The 19,184-nt window shown below is 32.2% G+C and overlaps 1 protein-coding gene across 8 annotated transcripts; it reads right to left on the reverse strand.

The window, feature by feature from the left end:
- Positions 1-1,219: 1,219 nt before the first annotated feature.
- Positions 1,220-19,174, reverse strand: LOC127715289 (pirin-like). 8 transcript variants are annotated; one of them, XM_052221337.1, is made up of 9 exons: positions 18,860-19,174; positions 15,021-15,145; positions 13,550-13,642; positions 11,362-11,442; positions 10,584-10,793; positions 9,971-10,100; positions 7,001-7,086; positions 5,213-5,279; positions 1,220-4,070 (listed from the first exon to the last, which is right to left on the reverse strand). In XM_052221337.1, the coding sequence occupies exons 2-9, from the start codon at positions 15,111-15,113 to the stop codon at positions 3,940-3,942; spliced, it is 891 nt and encodes a 296-aa protein (XP_052077297.1). In that variant the 5' UTR covers positions 15,114-15,145; positions 18,860-19,174; the 3' UTR covers positions 1,220-3,939. The 8 variants fall into 8 exon arrangements, with proteins under 8 accessions (XP_052077297.1, XP_052077292.1, XP_052077293.1 ...); XM_052221332.1 differs by lacking the exon at positions 7,001-7,086 and adding an exon at positions 7,109-7,194; XM_052221333.1 differs by lacking the exon at positions 7,001-7,086 and adding an exon at positions 7,325-7,410.
- Between the last annotated feature and the right edge of the window lie 10 nt (positions 19,175-19,184).

Consider the following 19,184-nt stretch of genomic DNA (forward strand, 5'->3'; position numbering starts at 1 on the left):
TTTAGAATGTTGCTCAGATTTTAGTCTTCGTTGTTGTGTTTTGTATACTGTTCTTTGTCTTTTGAAAATTTTTGTCCCTTTGGTATCTTTCGCCTCTCTTTTAAGAACAATGATTTTAAAAAAAGAGTCATTTGTTGGTTTAAGTCATATGAGGATTTTTGTTGACCTTGCATTGTTCATCTGTTTTGCTGTTTAAATTTTCTACTTTTCTATTGTAGGTGTTTGAGATAGTACCAAAAAACCCCACGAAAATTGGTAAAAAAATTTAATTTAAAGGCTTCAATAAGAAGTCATCTGATAATTTTAGTGGAAATGCAGAGTAGGTAGACCTTGACATTGTCCCATGAGATTTTCTCTAAATCTTGTGATTCAGAACATTTTTTTCCAGTCACATTTTCTCTATCTCTGATGGTTTTTAACATAATGAACATTTTCTTTGAATTTTCCCCATATATTCTATTTTTAGCCAGAGAGGCCAATTGGTTGATTGGCAGGAACAAAACATAAGCTTTATATTGGATATCCAAAGATTCAATCAGCTCAAATTTGGGTGAAATGGGTCCTGTTTTTCAGAGAAGATTTTCCCCAAAAAATAAAGCTGCAACAGATGACTTCAACTGATGAAGAAGATTGATTGGGTCACCAACTCAGTTCTTTAAGAGTATCATAAATGTATCCTTCACATATTTTTTTCAGTAATTCTATTTGAATTTTTGTAAAATTTCTATTTCTAGTTAGAATGACAGCCATGCTTGAAGACATCAATTACAAATCTTAGATGTATGATTTGACCGACATTTAACATTTCATGTCTTCTGTCTTCTATCATGATTTATTTCTTATAATCTTCCGTGATAAATCAGAAACAATTTAAACCAAACATAGGATTTTCAAGTTTCAATTGGTACACCAATGTGAACTAAACAGGGGAAAATTGCTACACCAAAATGATCAAGTTTTGGTTAGAAAAACAAAATTATGTACGTTTTTCACTTGCTTTTAAATTTCAATATGGTGCATAAAACATGCATGAGTATGTATAAGAGTGGTTACAAGGTCAATGACATTACATGGTATGTTTTAGGATGTATACTGTACTTTGAGTGGCACTTCTTATCCTAGATGAGCAGGTTTTAAGATATATTTTATTAAAACTATGAATAAAACTTTTTCAAATCAAATTTAGGCTGATTTTTCATATATACATATGAAATAACTATATGATACCATTTTTATTAACAACAAACAACTTTTCATGTAACAGAACTAGACATAGCTGAGGCACTCAACATTTAACAAGGTTAACATAAATGTAGATGTTTATAGATCAAGAGAAATCTGTATAAACCAAAAAAATACAATGTGACTGAAACTTTTGTTTCAATTCTGTGTGTAAGAACATATTATGCTTATACTGATATGATATTTGCTATTATTACTGTGAACGTGATGAATAAAAATTCTAATTCCCTGACTTTTCAATCAAACATTTTTGGGACATTTTCAGGACTAAAGCTAAAGGATCAACAACAGATTGGACATGGTAAGATGGTTAGAAAAAAGTACTATAGGTTAAACACAGTACAGTTATCAGACATAATGACTTACAAAAATAATACTTTAGAGATGCATTTCAGATTGAATATAAAAGAATGTCAAAGTTAAATATTTGAAAAGAGTTCCAAAAAAATTGGATTAAAAGACATACAAACCTACAATTGTTTCAGATTAATGTTAAAACTCTTGACAAATAACAGATAAAATAGAAGATATTTTATCATTATTACCAACAATGAAAATAAGGCAATTTTTCATTTTCACAAATTGAAGTGCTATTAATTCCAGTTGCAATAAGTTAATATATGGTTCACCTTGGTGAATTTTTCAAGAACATCAGATGATTTTAATTCAAATAACTTAATATTAGTGGTGCATTTCTGAAATTATTCAGTAAAATTCAAAATATCTGCAAAATAAATAATAAAATGCTCTGCTAGGCACAGCTTGATATGACCGCAGAGGTTGAACCCTGAACAGTTGGTGCAAGTATGGACACTACATTCAAGCTTGATACAGCTCTGAAATTGGATTGTGATTTTATATTTGACACAGCATAGGTTTGTGACACAGAATGAATGTGGTCAAAGAACTGAAAAATTTGAAATTGGACTTTTACCTATTATGGTCCAATATCCAAAATTTAAATAAACAGTTAGATTCAGCATATCCAGTACACCAAGAATTTAATTAATTTATTTATTAATGGACAATATAAGCTAAGTTTTTAAAGGGTTTCGCTTCATCAAAAAATATATATATATTTAGCATTCTGAAAATTAATTTATACAGAATAACAAACAAACCTACCACATAGTTCTTCAAAATTAAAAAAAAAAATGAAAATAACAATTTCCAAAATATCATTCATCATTTATACAATGTCTTTAAAATTTTTTATAAAACTAACCTTTGATTATTTTCCAAATTATCTGATAATGGACAGTAAATTTCAAACTAAATTTATACATAATTTCTTCTCTGAAATTAGATTTGATGCTATATCTATTTTTAACTATGATTCTACTTTCAATTTCTATTAGTTGTGCAATACAGCTCTGAATTTGGATTGTGATTATATATTTGACATGGCATAGTTTTTGACATAGAATGAATGTGGTCTTAGAACTTAAAAATTTGAAATTGGACATTTACCTATTATGGTTCAATATCCAAAATCTAAATACATGGTTATCAGCATATCAAAGAACCCTAAGAATTCAATTTTTGATGAAATCAAACAAAGTTTAATTTTGGACCTCAAACCAATTTGATAACGGGCCTGTAATCCAAAATCTTAATACACAGTTAGTTTCAGCATATCAAAGAACCCCATATGTTTGTTTAAATCAGAGTTGAATTTTGGACTCAGATTTGGATCAATTCAAAAACTGGGCCCAAAATCCAAAATCTAAAGCCATGTTTAGATTCAGCATATCAAAGAACCCCTTGAATGCAATTTCTGTTAAAATCAAACTAAGTTTAATTTTGGACACTTTGGACCTTAATGTGAAATTGAAAACCTGTCCCAAAATTCAAAATCTAAAGTACACGGATAGATTCAGCATATCAAGGAACCCCAAGAATTCAATTTATTTTTACTTTAAACAAAGGTCAATTTTGGACCCTTTGGACCTGAATGTGAACCAATTTGAAAAAGGGCCCTAAAATTAAAAATCTAAATACACTGTTAAATTCGGTATATTAAAGAACACCAAAAATTCAATTTTTTATGAAATCAAAGTTTAATTTTGGACCCTGTGGACCTTAATGTGGATAAATTTGAAAAACAGGGCCCAAAATTCAAAATCTAAATACACGGTTAGATTCAGCATATTAAAGAACCCTAAGAATTCAAGACTTTGAATTAAACCACATTAAAATGTGCAATTTATACAAAGTATTAGAAAAGTATTGTTTTTGGCCCCTTTTTTTTAAACGGTTAGGGCCATAACCCCCAAAATCAATGGAACCTTGTGGTACAATTTCATAGAGATCCATAAACTTATACTCAAGTTATTGTCCGGAAACCAGAAAATCCTTGTTTTTTTGGCCCCCAATTCCTGAACAGTTTGGGTCATGACCCTAAAAATCAATCCCAACCTTCCTTTTGAGGTATGGAGCCTTGTGGTACAATTTCATAGAGATCCATACAGTTATTCTCAAGTTATTGTCTTGAAACCAAATGTCTTCGGACAACAACAACGATGACGCTGACAACGTCATAACATTATACGAATGCAAAAATTTTGCGGTAGTATAACAGACTTAGTTACAAATAATTTTACATGTCTTCAAATCACAAATTAGAAGAATGCATACAAACAATGTAAACAACATAAAAAAAATAATAACAATTAAAAAGTGTCAGGCAAATGTATGTTACATTTTCTTTTTCTGTTTTTTCATATACTTTGATTGCCAAGTCAGTGCTTTTTCAAATCCGTTTCTTCCATTTCTGTAGTCTGATATAGCTTGTTCTATCTCCTCATCGGTTGTCATCACAAATGGTCCTGAAAGTAAAATGGACTTGTGTATTAAAATTTGTTTTATCTATTTATTTGTTGTCACTAATTTCATACATGTTTTGAAAACCATGGTAACACAGCATAACATTATGCTAAAAATATTTTTTGCTTGTAAGAACTTTATATAGATATGAATCACAGTGAATTGTGACTTTTATGGAGGTACAAGTTACAACACTAACAGCTGCACGTGATTTTCCAATGGGATATTGGCTCAACTACAAGTACACACTATCCTTTGGTGTTTAAAAGAGAGGCGAAAGATACCAAAGGGTCATTCAAACTCATAAGTCAAAAATAAACTGACAATACCATGGCTAAAAAAGAAAAAGACCAACAGTACACAAAACACAACATAGAAAACTAAATACTGAGCAACACGAACCCCACTAAAGTCCGGGGGTGATCTCAGGTGCTCCGGAAGGGTAAGCAGATCCCGTTCCACATGTGGCACCTGTCGTGTTGTATGTAATATGTAAGTTAAGTCTAAATTTTGTTTTCTTTTTGGATCACTATTTCAGAAATGTAGTGTGAAGGATTAATCAGAAATGTCACAACAACAAAAAAATACATGACTTTCAATTTTGTATGAATGCAACTTAAAGGAATGGGAGTATATTTAGCATGTCTATTGATTTTTTTCTCTTTTTTTTTTCTACATGACACCACACCGAATTATAATATCTTTTGGCAAGGCAGATAGTGTAAAATTTTAAGTGCATATGAGCTTTTTATATCAGATACAGTCAATTTTCTTTAGATCAGAGAAGTGACAGAAAAACTATTTTGACATGTTTGCTTCTGTCCTACTTAGTTTGACATTTGTGAAATAATGAAACATATGAAAAACTGCCTAGTTTTTACAATTAAAGTCTCATAACTCTGGAAATAAAAATCTTAAAATCAAAAAGTAGTTTTATTTTAGAACATAAAATTTTGTAAATTTTGTAAGGATTTGTAAAAACATACTTGAGTTACCTGTGAATAGGCACAGATGGACAGATTGATGGAAATTGGTATACCATAATTTGTCTGTCTTTGAAATGCATAAAAAATTATTGTTATACAATATAGTTTGTTCTTCATCAACAGATGTTATGATATAATAAAAACTCAAAAGTGTTTACCATGTTTTTTTATTGGTTCCTTTAAAGGTAGTCCTGCTATCAATAGAAAATGTGCAACTTCTGAATTCTGAAAAAAATAATTCAACATATTTCAAAATTCAATCAAAACCTTAATTTAAGAAATTAATGAATACCATTGTTCTGCACTTCAGATAATCAAAGGTGTTTTATCAAAACATTTTTATTTGTCTGTTCTCCAATCTAATTGATATCAGATTTTTCCCTTTGCTCCATTAGATTTATTTGTTGTGACCTATAAGATTTGAAAACATCCCATTAGTCTTGTCGTTCCTCCTTTTTATGCCCCCGCAACAAAATGTTGTAGGGCATATTGATTTACCCCTGTCTGTCCGCCTGTCCATCTGTCTGGATATAAATACATGATATGTCCAGCTATCTTCTACAGTTTTTGAGATACAGCTTTAATATATTTTAGGATGTTTCTACACATAAAAGAGGTGCACATGTCCATAGGATTTTGATTTTTTTCAAATATTCTTAAAATGCCTAGTCTGGTTATCTCCTGCAGTTTTTGATCTACAGATTCAAAAATTTTAGGATGTTTGTACATATAATGGAATTGTGCATGTCCCAAGATTTTGATTTTGTTCATTTCAAATATTCTCAAAATGCCAGGTGTTTGGATTTGGTCATTTTTTTGTACTAAAAGTCAGAAAGGGAGGGGGATGTAAGATATTCACAAAAACTGGTAGTTGGACTTCATTTCCTTCTCTCTTGCTATATAATTGAAAACATGGTTTGTACTATTACAGTTTAATATCCCTAATGCAATAATTAAGACTTTTTAGTATTGTCAAATATTTAATCAATACCGGAAAGTTGAACTTGGTGACCACTGGAAATAGAAATTTTAATTTGGTGACTACTAAAACTGGAAAGTTGGACATGCAGTCCTACAAGTGTAGACATTCAGAATAAAAATGAAAGATAGATCATCATACTTAGTGTTAAATTTATAATTTCTTATGGTCAGGCGGGGGCATCATTTGTGTCTTATACAGACAGCACAACAATTTCAAGTCATACTTCAACATCACTGTTTGTCAAATCTAAAGTATGTGAAACTATACCATTGCACATGGCAGATCTTCCATATCTATTTCTTAGTTATATTCTATTAATTTTCGTCGTTTTTCCTATTCTGTGTGTACTTTTTGTTACTTTTTCATTTTGAGGTACATTCTAAAAATATGGTTAGCAGTTCTTCTATATGCATTGGTTCGTTTCTGGTCGGTGGTTTAAAATTATCTCCAGTATTTATCTGATAATCTCCCTTTTAATTAATTTTTTTACACCAATGAGAACAATATTAATTAATTAATTTTATATCTTTTTAGAAAACTTTACCACAAACAACAGTATTTAAGTAACATTAACATGAAACAAAAATAAATAGTAAGAAAGATTTGAAATAAAACTTGCATTTATTCTTTGTTCCACAAAAGATGCCTCAAAAATAGTGTGATTTATCTCCCCTCAACCATGTACAATCAAACATGCTTTCCTTAGATAATTGTGACAAGTGCAAACATCATCAGCTGATTTTAAGTGACATTTTGATGTAATATCTGTTTTAAGGAAATTTTTACTACCCAAGCTTTAATTTTCAGAGTTGTCTCCAGCGCTATCTCCCTTACCTTATAATCAAAGTTCCCTTACCTTATTTTCCACTGTAACATGGTCACCATTCTGTTCTAACACCACGGTATGATGAGGGTCATACTCTCCAGGGCTTTCTTCCTTACCTTATAATCAAAGTTCCCTTACCTTATTTTCCACTGTAACATGGTCACCATTCTGTTCTAACACCACGGTATGATGAGGGTCATACTCTCCAGGGCTTTCTTCCTTACCTTATAATCAAAGTTCCCTTACCTTATTTTCCACTCTAATATGGTCACCATTCTGTTCTAACACCACGGTATGATGAGGGTCATACTCTCCAGGGCTTTCTTCCTTACCTTATAATCAAAGTTCCCTTACCTTATTTTCCACTGTAACATGGTCACCATTCTGTTCTAACACCACAGTATGATGAGGGTCATACTCTCCAGGGCTTTCTTCCTTACCTTATAATCAAAGTTCCCTTACCTTATTTTCCACTGTAACATGGTCACCATTCTGTTCTAACACCACGGTATGATGAGGGTCATACTCTCCAGGGCTTTCTTCCTTACCTTATAATCAAAGTTCCCTTACCTTATTTTCCACTGTAACATGGTCACCATTCTGTTCTAACACCACGGTATGATGAGGGTCATACTCTCCAGGGCTTTCTTCCTTACCTTATAATCAAAGTTCCCTTACCTTATTTTCCACTGTAACATGGTCACCATTCTGTTCTAACACCACGGTATGATGAGGGTCATACTCTCCAGGGCTTTCTTCCTTACCTTATAATCAAAGTTCCCTTACCTTATTTTCCACTGTAACATGGTCACCATTCTGTTCTAACACCACGGTATGATGAGGGTCATACTCTCCAGGGCTTTCTTCCTAACCTTATAATCAAAGTTCCCTTACCTTATTTTCCACTGTAACATGGTCACCATTCTGTTCTAACACCACGGTATGATGAGGGTCATACTCTCCAGGGCTTTCTTCCTTACCTTATAATCAAAGTTCCCTTACCTTATTTTCCACTGTAACATGGTCACCATTCTGTTCTAACACCACGGTATGATGAGAGTCATACTCTCCAGGGCTATCTTCCTTATCTTATAATCAAAGTTCCCTTACCTTATTTTCCACTCTAATGTGGTCACCATTCTGTTCTAACACCACAGTATGATGAGGGTCATACTCTCCAGGGCTTTCTCCCTTACTTTATAATCAAAGTTCCCTTACCTTATTTTCCACTGTAACATGGTCACCATTCTGTTCTAACACCACGGTATGATGAGGGTCATATTCTCCGGCGCTATCTTCCTTACCTTATAATCAGAAAGAAAAAGTAATTGCTATTAATATTGGAAAATTTTCTACAGCAATATGAATAGGATACTGTGGACTAATTTAGTTTTGTTGGTACAAATTTTTAAGGATTGAAGAAAAATTATATTTTTGTTCATACATGTACTTGATTTCGTGGTTGTGATCAATTCAGTGTACAAGCATATAAGAAATTGGTATTTCCTTGAACACTGGAATTCCTGGTTCACATATATATTACTTACAAATAAAGGGTAATGATGAGAAGCAGTTATTCCCTGTTAATTTCAATGCAATATTTGGTTGATATAATATTGTGACTTCAGTTCCTCTTACAAATTAACTCTCTAACAAAAAAGCTGAAAATATTTCAGTATTTTAGTAACAAATCTATATCTTCTACTTTTCAGTAGCTATTATAGAAGTACTACATGCTAGGAAGTTGAATAACTCGTATCAATTTGTAATTTTAAATCAAATTCAGGCTATCAATAAAGGACACCTGTAAAAGGGTCTATAGTTTCTTTTTGAAACATAAACCAAATATACATCATGTAAAACAAATTGATAAGCATTCTGCCATAAGATCATGTACACCAATGATTCAGGTTGTATTCCTCTCATTTTTTGTTCCATGCCAGAGTATAGGGTTTGACTAATTAGGAACAATTAATAATTTTAAAAGAATCTTTATTTTTAGTATAATAACTTTAGCTGGTTAAACCAATTGCTGTGATTTAATGAAGAGTAGTGAAAATTCACGTCATGTACATCAAAATTATACACATTGTATAGTAGCAACTTTATGAAATGACTGAAGTGGGAATCAAATCAACCTTACTTTTTAACAGATAATATTTTTCTTCAGCCTATGATGTTTCAAATGTAAGTACCATACATATTGGCATGTTTGTTGAAAAAAAAATTTTATAGTTAAAAATAAGTTTCTACATTTGTCACCAGTTACACTTCTACATTAATGTAAATACTGCTCTCCATAAAACATTTTCATATGGTAGCAGACTAACTTCTTTTATTATTCTTAAAGTTAAGTGACTAAGGTCATATAAAAATGTTTCTAGTTTCTCATCCCTCAAGTAACCTGGACAAACAAATTAACATTTATCCTCTGCCTACCATTTTCAAACATTATAATTTATAGTTTTAAGAGATATTCATTTCTAATTTGGAAAAAAAAATTAAATTAAATAAAATGAAATGCAGGATGTTTGTGACGAGATAGCAACCTATTGACACATTAAAAAAAACGAAACATCTAAAAGTTAAAAACCACAAACTTCAACATTAGACAAATGTCTATTTAATATGTCAAACTCAAAATTACCAATATTCTATAAAAATTATGAATAAACAAGAATGTGTCCATAGTACATGGATGCCCCACTCGCACTATCATTTTCTATGTTCAGTGGACTGTGAAATTGGGGTCAAAACTCTAAATTGGCATTAAAATTAGAAAGATCATATGATAGGGAACATGTGTACTAAGTTTCAAGTTGATTGGACTTCAACTTCATCAAAAACTACCTTGACCAAAAACTTTAACCTAAAGCGGGACAGATTGACGAACGAACAGACAGACGAACGGACAATTAAATGGACGTACAGACCAAAAAACATAATACCCTTAGGTGGGGCATAATAAAACAGAGTTCGGTTCTTCATCAGAGACATCAAAATTAAATAAATAAATCAATATACTATTCAAACAATTTTTCTGAGATTAATCTAGAATCTTTTTATCATCAACTTATATACTCATTTAACAACAAAACTGATCCATACCTATACAAACTTTTCCTGCCAATGTATAAATAAAAGCATTCCATTCTGTAGGGATTGGTTGGTTTAACACAGCTCCTTGATCCAACTTGAAGTCTAAATACATTGTAGGAGTTCTGGTAAATATGCTTGACTGGAAGACAATACAAAAATTCATTTAAAATACAATTTACTAAACGACATCTGTAGAAGAGATCTACACAAAATCATGTTTAAAGCTAAAATGGGAATATAAAGTTCTTACTATTTTTTTCCTTCCCCTTTGTTTAAATGAAATGGCATCTGCCTAATAAAAGTAGGTTTTTGCAAGAAATAAAATTAAACATTTTACATTATAAATGTTACATGCTTGTTTCTCGGGCATTAAGACAAGTGTCATATAATGAATAGGAACCACCTTCCTGGACATTTCATTTCTTTTACTTGTTTCAGACTAAATATTTTTCCTGAATATCTGTTTCTGTCCATCATGGTTGACAGTATTTTCATATTTGCTGCTTTAGTAATTCATTTTTGTTGTTGTCATTTGCAGCATCTTCAAACACCACAGTTATCACTCGATATGCAATATATGAGTCAGTAAATCAAACATGTTAAACAAATAAAAGTTATAAACCTTAATTCCTAAGGATTCACCAGCTATGACCTTGACCCTGACACCATTTTGTTTTGTCTTTGGGATGTCCTTGTCTTTCAATTCTTGGTATGTAGGATCTATCATTTTATCTTTATGAGCTAGATTGACCCACAACTGTAGACCATGTTGTTCTGTTATACCATTCTTTGGTATTTCACTGTGGACAATTCCTCTACCTGCTGTCATCCACTATAGAAAATAAAAATAACTTCAGTCCCACTCCCATATATCTGTACAGGGAATATGACATCTCCTCATAAAAATTCTTTAATGGCAAATCTTTTCCTCATCTGAACAAAATGCAAACTGAAATCTACCATTAGGATTAAAATGATTGCTACTTGTAATGACTTTGAACAGAACTTTATTATAAAAAATCATAATTATCTGTCTGTCATATACATTCAATCTATAATTCAAGGAAAAGCAAACCCACCATAATTTGGTCCCTTGTGTCTTAGTTTTGTTCTTAAATCTAAAGAAAGAATTTTATTTTAGAGTAGTTCCGTATGGGCCTTTTTTGCTCCAAATATTAAATCATTATGTCAAGATGAAAAGTTCATGCATATCTGTGTGAAAAGGGATTATTTTTTTCAGTTGCACCCCAATTAGGTTGAAAACAGGAATTTTGCGAAGTAAACAAAATCTTCTGGATTTCAACCACAATAAGGCATAGAAAACAGAGTGCAGAGTTCAACTGACTAAACCTGCATTTGTTATAACAAACATAATGTAAAAAACTATTTTTTTCTCATACCTGAACATCACCATCATCTAGTGTACCTTTGTGTCCACAGAAATCTTCGTGTTGTACACCCCCTTTTATTATGTAGCTAACCTACAATAAATACAATAATGTAAGGGACTGTCTTGAACTTGCAATGAGGTGGGAGTTTTTGGTCTGTTTTTAAGAGGAAGAACAGCAAAATAGTGCTGTTCCTCTTCTACTGGTTTTGTTGAGTGCAATTACTGGTAACAATTTTGTGTGATGAGTTAATAAACCATAACACTTCTTTTTCATTATTGGTAGTATGTTGAACCTGAATTACTACCACTGGATCAATACTGTTGCTGGTGGACTGTAGTCCTCCGCCCAATTGTAAGTAGTTTGGTATTTGCCAATTTGATAAATACTTAAAAGTAAAATCTTGACAATGTTAATTTTAAAAGCATGAACAATTCAGCTCACTATGATACCCATTGAAAGGGGGAGCTAATCAGTGTCAGTAAGGGCTTGAATTATTTGAGTTAAACATGTATACATTTACCAATAAAATGCTCCGCTGGGCGCAGCTTGATACGACTGCAGAGGTCGAACCCTGAACAGTTGGGGCAAGTATGGACACAACATTCAAGCTTGATACAGCTCTGAATTTGGATTGTGATTAAATATTTGACACAGCATAGGTTTCTGACACAGAATGAATGTGGTCTAAGAACTTAGAATTTTTTAATTTACCTATTATGGTCCAATATCCAAAATCTAAATACATGGTTAGATTCAGCATATCAAAGAATCCAAAGAATTCAATTTTTGACGAAATCAAACAAAGTTTAATTTTGGACCCTTTTGACCTCAATGTGGACCAATTTGATAACAGGGCCCAAAAATCAAAATACACGGTCAGATTCAGCATATCAAAGAACCCCATATATTCAATTTTTGATGAAATCAAACAACTTTTAATTTTGGACCCCAACTTGGACCAACTTGAAAACTGGGCCCATTTAAATATTTGACACAGAATAGGTTTCTGACACAGAATGAATGTGGTCTAAGAACTTAAAAAATTTTAATTCACCTATTCAAACCATATCATTATTATTTGCTTTTATATATAAATCAGAAATAACCAATTTAAAATGGAAAATTTTAAAGAAAAAAAAATCCCTCCCCCAAATTTTTTGAACCCCCTTATGATTCATCACCCCCAAACTCAATCCCAGCCTTCCCTTTTGGTATGGTACCTTGCAGTACAATTTCAGAGAGATCCATACACTTGATTACAAGTTATTGTCTGGAAACTAGAAAAATGCTTGTTTTTAGGCCCCTTTTTGACCCCAAATTCCTAAACGTACCCCCAAACTCAAACCCAGCTTTCCCTTTGTGATATTGAACCTTGTAGTACAATTTCAGAGAGATCCATACACTTGAACACAAGTTATTGTCTGGAAACTAGAAAAGCTTATTTTTGGCCCCGTTTTGGCCCCTTATTCCTAAACGTTTTGGGCAATTACCCCCAAACTCAATTCCAGCTTTCCCTTTGTGATATGGAACCTTGTAGTACAATTTCAGAAAGATCCATACACTTACACACAAGTTATTATCATGAAACTAGTAAAATGCTTGTTTTTTGCCCCTTTGTTGGCCCCTACTTCCTAAAATTTTAAGGTAATTACCCCCAAAATCAATCCCAGCATTCCCTTTGTGATATGGAACCTTGTGGTACAATGTCAGAGAGATCCATACACTAACACACAAGTTATGCCTGGAAGTTACAAAAATGCTTATTTTTGGCCCCTTTTTGGCCCCTTATTCCTTAACTGTTGGTACCATAACCCCCAAAATCAATCCCAACCTTCCTTTTGTGGTATTGAACCTTATGGTTAAATTTCATAGAGATCCATTCACTTAAACTAAAGTTAGAGTGTGAAAACCAATGTGTATTCGGACGACGACGACGACGACGTCAAAACCAATATACGACCGCAAAATTTTTTTGCGGTCGTATAAAAACTAAGAGATTTTTAATGCCCACAAGCAATTTTTGCTGTTGTCTCCAGGATTCATTCTTTCCATTACATATTTTCTGAAACAACATATACGGTTTGTTTGCCTCTATAAAGTAACACTTATAATTTGTACATAATTCTTGTAATACAATATTCATTAACACTGTCTAGCAAATCAAATAATTCAGTAGTGAGTGTTGGCTTCAACTTACAGTTTCAAATCCTCTGTGTGGATGATCAGGAAACCCTCCTTTCCCATCACCTTTGAACTCATCTAACATCAAGAATGGATCTAAGTTTGGTATCTAAAATTATATACAGACATTTGTTCATGTTTTGCACAGTCCTTTTTGTCCATTATGTCTTTTGCAATCATTTGAGACCGTAATTTAAATAAATTCTTTTTGAAACCCAATTCATAATAATTACCTAACATGTGTTTCATAAGAATTTGTACTTCTGATTGGGTGCCATCAATAACAAAGCATTCCAAAATTATATTTTATTTCCCAATAAAATGCAACATTCATGACTACACATGCTTCCCATGACAATCCTACAATAATGCAACAGAAAACATACAAAAAAATTATACAATTTATCATTTCATTAATGTAGCATAAAAATGTTATAATAAGAATTGAAGGCTTCGATTTGTAATTTTATTGGATTGTAAAAGCGTTGATCATGCACACATTTTATAATGAAGCGCAGAAACAAACTGTGCTTGGTCAATGCCTTTACATCCCATTAAAATTACAAAAAGAAGCATTCAATTCTTAAATAAAAAAGAACAGGGAACTCCATTCACTGCTGGTCTTTTCCGAAATGATTCTATCAAAGCTTTTGATAAAACCTTATATCATGTTTTGCAACTGTTAAATCCCCATATAACCCATTCAAAAAAGTTTATCAATAAATTAAACCCAAACTGCGATATGGTCAAAAGCAAGTCAACAGTATTGATGCTTATCATGGACACGAAACTTCTCAGTACAAAACAGATACAAAGAATAAGCTTCATTTCAATAGGTAAAGGCTGAACTCAATTAAAAACTAGGTTTTTATTTGCAATAGTTGTAATTTAGTCAGAAATTAAATTTGCCAGCTAACAATATTCGGTTCATTTGTAACTAGTGTGTAGTGTGTTCTTATTACACTAACTATGAATAGGCAATTACATATAACAATTATGAAGAAAGTAGAAATAAACCCAACTGTTGTGGATATTTAACCCAAAAGTTATATTTATCGTGTTTGTAATAATGGCTGCCCTGCTGACTGATGGGCAGGTACACCTGGAACACATTTGAAACTTGTCACCCTATGGATTATGTGACCAAGTTTGGTTTCAACTGGTCCAGTGGTGAGATTTAAAAAAAAGTTTACAGAGGATAAAAGGCAGTTGGATGATAAATGCAGAGGGATGGCAGAATATCTGTCAAAGACTTGTTGGCCAGGTGAGTTAATAATGCTTCAAGCACTTCACTAATATTGGTCCACCTGTTTAACAACAGCTGGAAGATAGACACACGTTGACAAACATTCTCACAAATATCTGTGTAATCATAATTGACTTTTAAGGTGTATTTAGGCGAGTTTGCAATTCACTTATTTTCACATAGAAATTAAATCCTGCTCTCATCATGTGAACTATTTGGTTTTATTTTCTTAGCGAATTACCTCCCTTCTTCCAATACTCCTCCTAACTCTAGCTCCTACTCCTTCGTCCTGCTCCACACTGAGTACAGATTTCCTGACACTACGAGATGACATACTGGTACACAGATTCCTTTTTATCAGTACTCCTAAAATGTATCAATTCTGTAAATTTGTTTCTAATTTCAAATTTTATATCTTGTGATTTTGACAGGAACTTTTTTCAAAACACTACTTTTAAATTCCCTTTTGATACTATCTCTAAATTTCCACTAAATCATTGAAAATTAATCTTTCTTGAAGTTGCAATATCAGATTTTTCTCTCTGCATTTTTTTTGGTGATTAGTCAATTAATTACTCTTTCAAGTATTATAAAAAATCATTAAAATAACGAATATGTTGGCTATTTCACCGAATAGTTACTACCGGTAATCTTTAAAAAAAAAATATGGTTAAGATTAAAGGAATGCTTATGATTTATTTTATTGAAAATTAACGAGCAGTATGAAATAAATCTTTTTCAAGCACAAACATCATTTTTCAATAAAATATGAAATCTATAAATCATCAAAATAATTTCACAATAAAAGAAGAATGTGTTTGAGGACATGAATGCCCCCGCTCAAGCTTTGCAATAAGAGACATTGCTCTAGAACAGTAAATCACTCACTGCCCAAATTGGAACTTTGTCTGCATGTTGTAGTTCTTAGCATTGTATATGAGTTTCATAAAATTTGCATATGAAAAACTTAAGTTAGAGTGGGGAAACGAAAATGGGACGGACGGAAAGACTGCCGGAAAGAGGGACGGCAAGATGGACAGTCGAGGGTAACGCTTAATGCCCCTTTCACCTAAGGCAGGGGCATAAAAATCCAAATTTGATTTATAGTGCAGAATTTGTATCCTATCTTTTTCGGATTGTTATTGAACTCCCACAATTTATGCCAGAGTTTGTTTGTTAATTAACACAAAAGTAGCACATTAAGTCTATCGTAAATATGTATTTCACAATACAACCTTTAAATTGTCACCAACAGTTCCATTCACTCAAATGCAAATGAGTCCGCCGTAAAAATTGACCAACATAAGCTCCTCTTTTTGAAAATCCTGGATCAGTCACTACAGGCATGTTATAAAGAAGTCTAACTGGCAAAATGTAAAACTAAATAGAGAACAACAGTGGCTTCAAGATGGAAATTAAAACCATAAGGGATATTATATCTGTCCCTGTCAGATGAATAAATCACAAATCAGGAATATTTTTTTTAAATTTGATTGTCATAAACTAAAGTCCTGTGGCAATTATTTCATGTGTATTCAGGGCGAGAACAAATTAACAATTAATACAACAAGAGGCTCTCAAGAGCCTGAATCGCTCACCTGTAATTTTTTGCTTAAATCTTTCATCAATGATTATTTTTGCTTTTTAATATATATTAATGAGCGGCTTAAAAATTCCATTGAGATGTTCTTTGTATCTGTCATGTTTTCTTCAAAAGCAAAGAAATACATTTTACTATTATGTTCCATTTTAGCCGTATATAGTGGCTATGTTTCTTGACGTACACGAAAATAAAATACAAAATTTATACTAGATACTCTGAAACTCATTCAGCCCAAGTTTGGCTGAAATTGATTCAGCAGTTTCAAAGGAAAAGACTTTTTAAAGTAAGCAAACTAGATGAACAAATTGTGAAAAATTGTCTTTAAAGGGCAATAACTCCTTAAGGACACATTTGACAATTTTGGTCATATTAACTTATTTGTAGATCTTACTTTGCTGAACATTTTTGCTGTTCACAGTTTATCTTTATTATAAATAATATTCAAGATAATAACCAAAAACTGCAAAATTCCTTAAAATTACCAATTTAGTGGCAGCAATCCAACAATGGACTGTTAGATTTGTCTGAAAATTTCATGGCTGATAGAACTTGGCCTAATGAACATTTTAACCTCTCATCAGATTTGCTCTATTAGCTTAAGTGTTTGAGATATATTAGCCAAAAACTGCATTTTACCCCTATGTTCTAATATTAGCCATGGCGAGCATGTTTTTGACGAAACAGAAAATAAAACACAATCTTTATTCTAGATACCCCAAGGATCATTCAGCTTAAGTTTGGTTGGAATTGGTTCCGTACGTAGTTTCAGAGGAGAAGATTTTTTAAAGTTGGAAAACATGATAAACAAAATGTGTAAAATTGTCCTCAAAGGGCAATAGTCCTTAAGGGGTAAATTGACAATTTTGGTCATATAAACTTATTTGTAGATCTTACTTTGCTGAACATATTTGCTGTCTACAGTTTATCTTTATCATTAATACTATTCAAGATAATAACCAAAAACTGCAAAATTTCCTTACAGCTCTTCTATAAAAGCATGCAAAGCAAACCTTTGATCAACTTGCTTGCTACATTTGCTTGGATGTTTGCAAACAATAGGTAGGCGGAGTTTCAGTCTGTTTTGAATATACTGGAATTTGATTAGACAATAAAAATTGACATGCAATGAAGTTAATGTTTATTGTCCAATCAAATTCCAGTATATAGTAAACAGACTGAAACAGACTACCTACCTTTTGTTTACAAACATCCAAACAAACATAGCAAGCAAGTTGATCAAAGGTTTGCTTTGCATGCTTTTAAAGAAGAGCTGTAAAATTACCTATTTAGTGGCAGCAACCCAACAAAGGGTTATTAGATTCATCTGAAAATTTCAGGGCTGATAAGAACTTCACCTAATGAACACTTTTACCCCATGTCAGATTTGTTCTAACTCCTTTGGTTTTTAGATATATATATATATAGATTTGCTCTATTAGCTTAAGTGTTTGAGATATATAAGCCAAAAACTGCATTTTACCCCTATGTTCAATTTTTAGCCATGGTGGCCATGTTTTTTGACGAAACAGAAAATAAAACACAAACTTTATTCTAGATACCCTAAGGATCATTAAGCTTAAGTTTGGTTGGAATTGGTTTAGTAGTTTCAGAGGAGAAGATTTTTAAAAGTTAGAAAACATGATAAACAAATTGTGTAAAATTGTCCTTAAAGGGCAATAACGATTTAAGGGGTAAATTGACAATTTTGGTCATAGAAACTTATTTGTAGATCTTACTTTGCTGAACATATTTGCTGTTTACAGTTTATCTTTATCATTAATACTATTCAAGATAATAACCAAAAACTGCAAAATTTCCTTAAAATTACCAATTTAGTAAAACAATGGGTTATTAGATTCATCTGAAAATTTCAGGGCTGATAGAACTTTACCTAATGAACACTTTTACCCCATTTCAGATTTGCTCTAACTGCTTTGTTTTTTGAGATATAAGCAGAAAACAGAAAATAAAGCACAAACTTAATTTTAGATACCTTAAGGATCATTCAGCTTAAGTTTGGTTGGAATTGGTTCAGTAGTTTCAGAGGAGAAGATGTTTGAAATAGTTTACACCAGACGGACAACGATGGACGCCAAGTGATGGCTAAAGCTCACAGTTCCTTCGGAACGGTGAGCTAATAATAGGTATTCTGTAGGTTCTGCAGGTTGGGTGACAAGAAAGTTTTGACTGTCACTGGAAAAGAAAGGTATGTTGGGTTTGGGCAGAAATTTTTCCTTGCAACAAGCCACCTCAGAGAGTTGTTAAAAAGGGTCTTTTTTTGTGCAGGATTTGTGGCATCTGACTTAACTTCCAGATTCCAACTGGATATGCCTGTGAATCTATACATCCTGCACAGTCAAACAGACTCCCTACTCAAGCAAGGGTTTAACTGTTGGAAAGGGAGAAATCCAGGGATGACCATATTTCTGTACCCCAGTCAACCCTTGTGGTGATTCAAAGTGAAAAATTAAACTCACCAAGTTTGTTTCTTCCAGATCTTAAGAAAGCCTCCAGGATAATTGGAATTTTCACATAATCAATTGATTGAATGAAGTCTTTGTTAGCTATGACATAGTTTAGCAAGTGATTCAGTATATAAAAAAAAATTGTAATGGTTCATTTTCTAGAACATAAATAAATTATAATGACCTATATATAGCTAGAAAGTTTCATTATAAACTAAAGATTCAAATAACCAAAATTAAATTATATATTAACATCAATTTTGTATGTTTAATTCCTTAATTAAGTTCTTTTCAACATGATTAGTTGATGTTCAAAATGTTTTTATTTACTTTTTTC

This window comes from Mytilus californianus, unplaced genomic scaffold (assembly GCF_021869535.1).
Source record: "Mytilus californianus isolate M0D057914Y unplaced genomic scaffold, xbMytCali1.0.p SCAF_9, whole genome shotgun sequence".
Lineage (NCBI taxonomy): Eukaryota > Metazoa > Mollusca > Bivalvia > Mytilida > Mytilidae > Mytilus > Mytilus californianus.

Excerpts from the sequence above, each read along its gene's own strand:
- LOC127715289 (XM_052221337.1), bottom strand. The coding sequence starts at position 15,113 with ATGTCATCTCGTAGTGTCAGGAAATCTGTACTCAGTGTGGAGCAGGAC. Across the intron at positions 10,101-10,583 it reads GTGAATCCTTAGGAATTAAG|TCAAGCATATTTACCAGAAC; the intron begins GTTTATAACTTT and ends ATTGTCTTCCAG. Across the intron at positions 7,087-9,970 it reads GGCAGGAAAAGTTTGTATAG|GTAAGGAAGAAAGCCCTGGA; the intron begins GTATGGATCAGT and ends TTTGATTATAAG.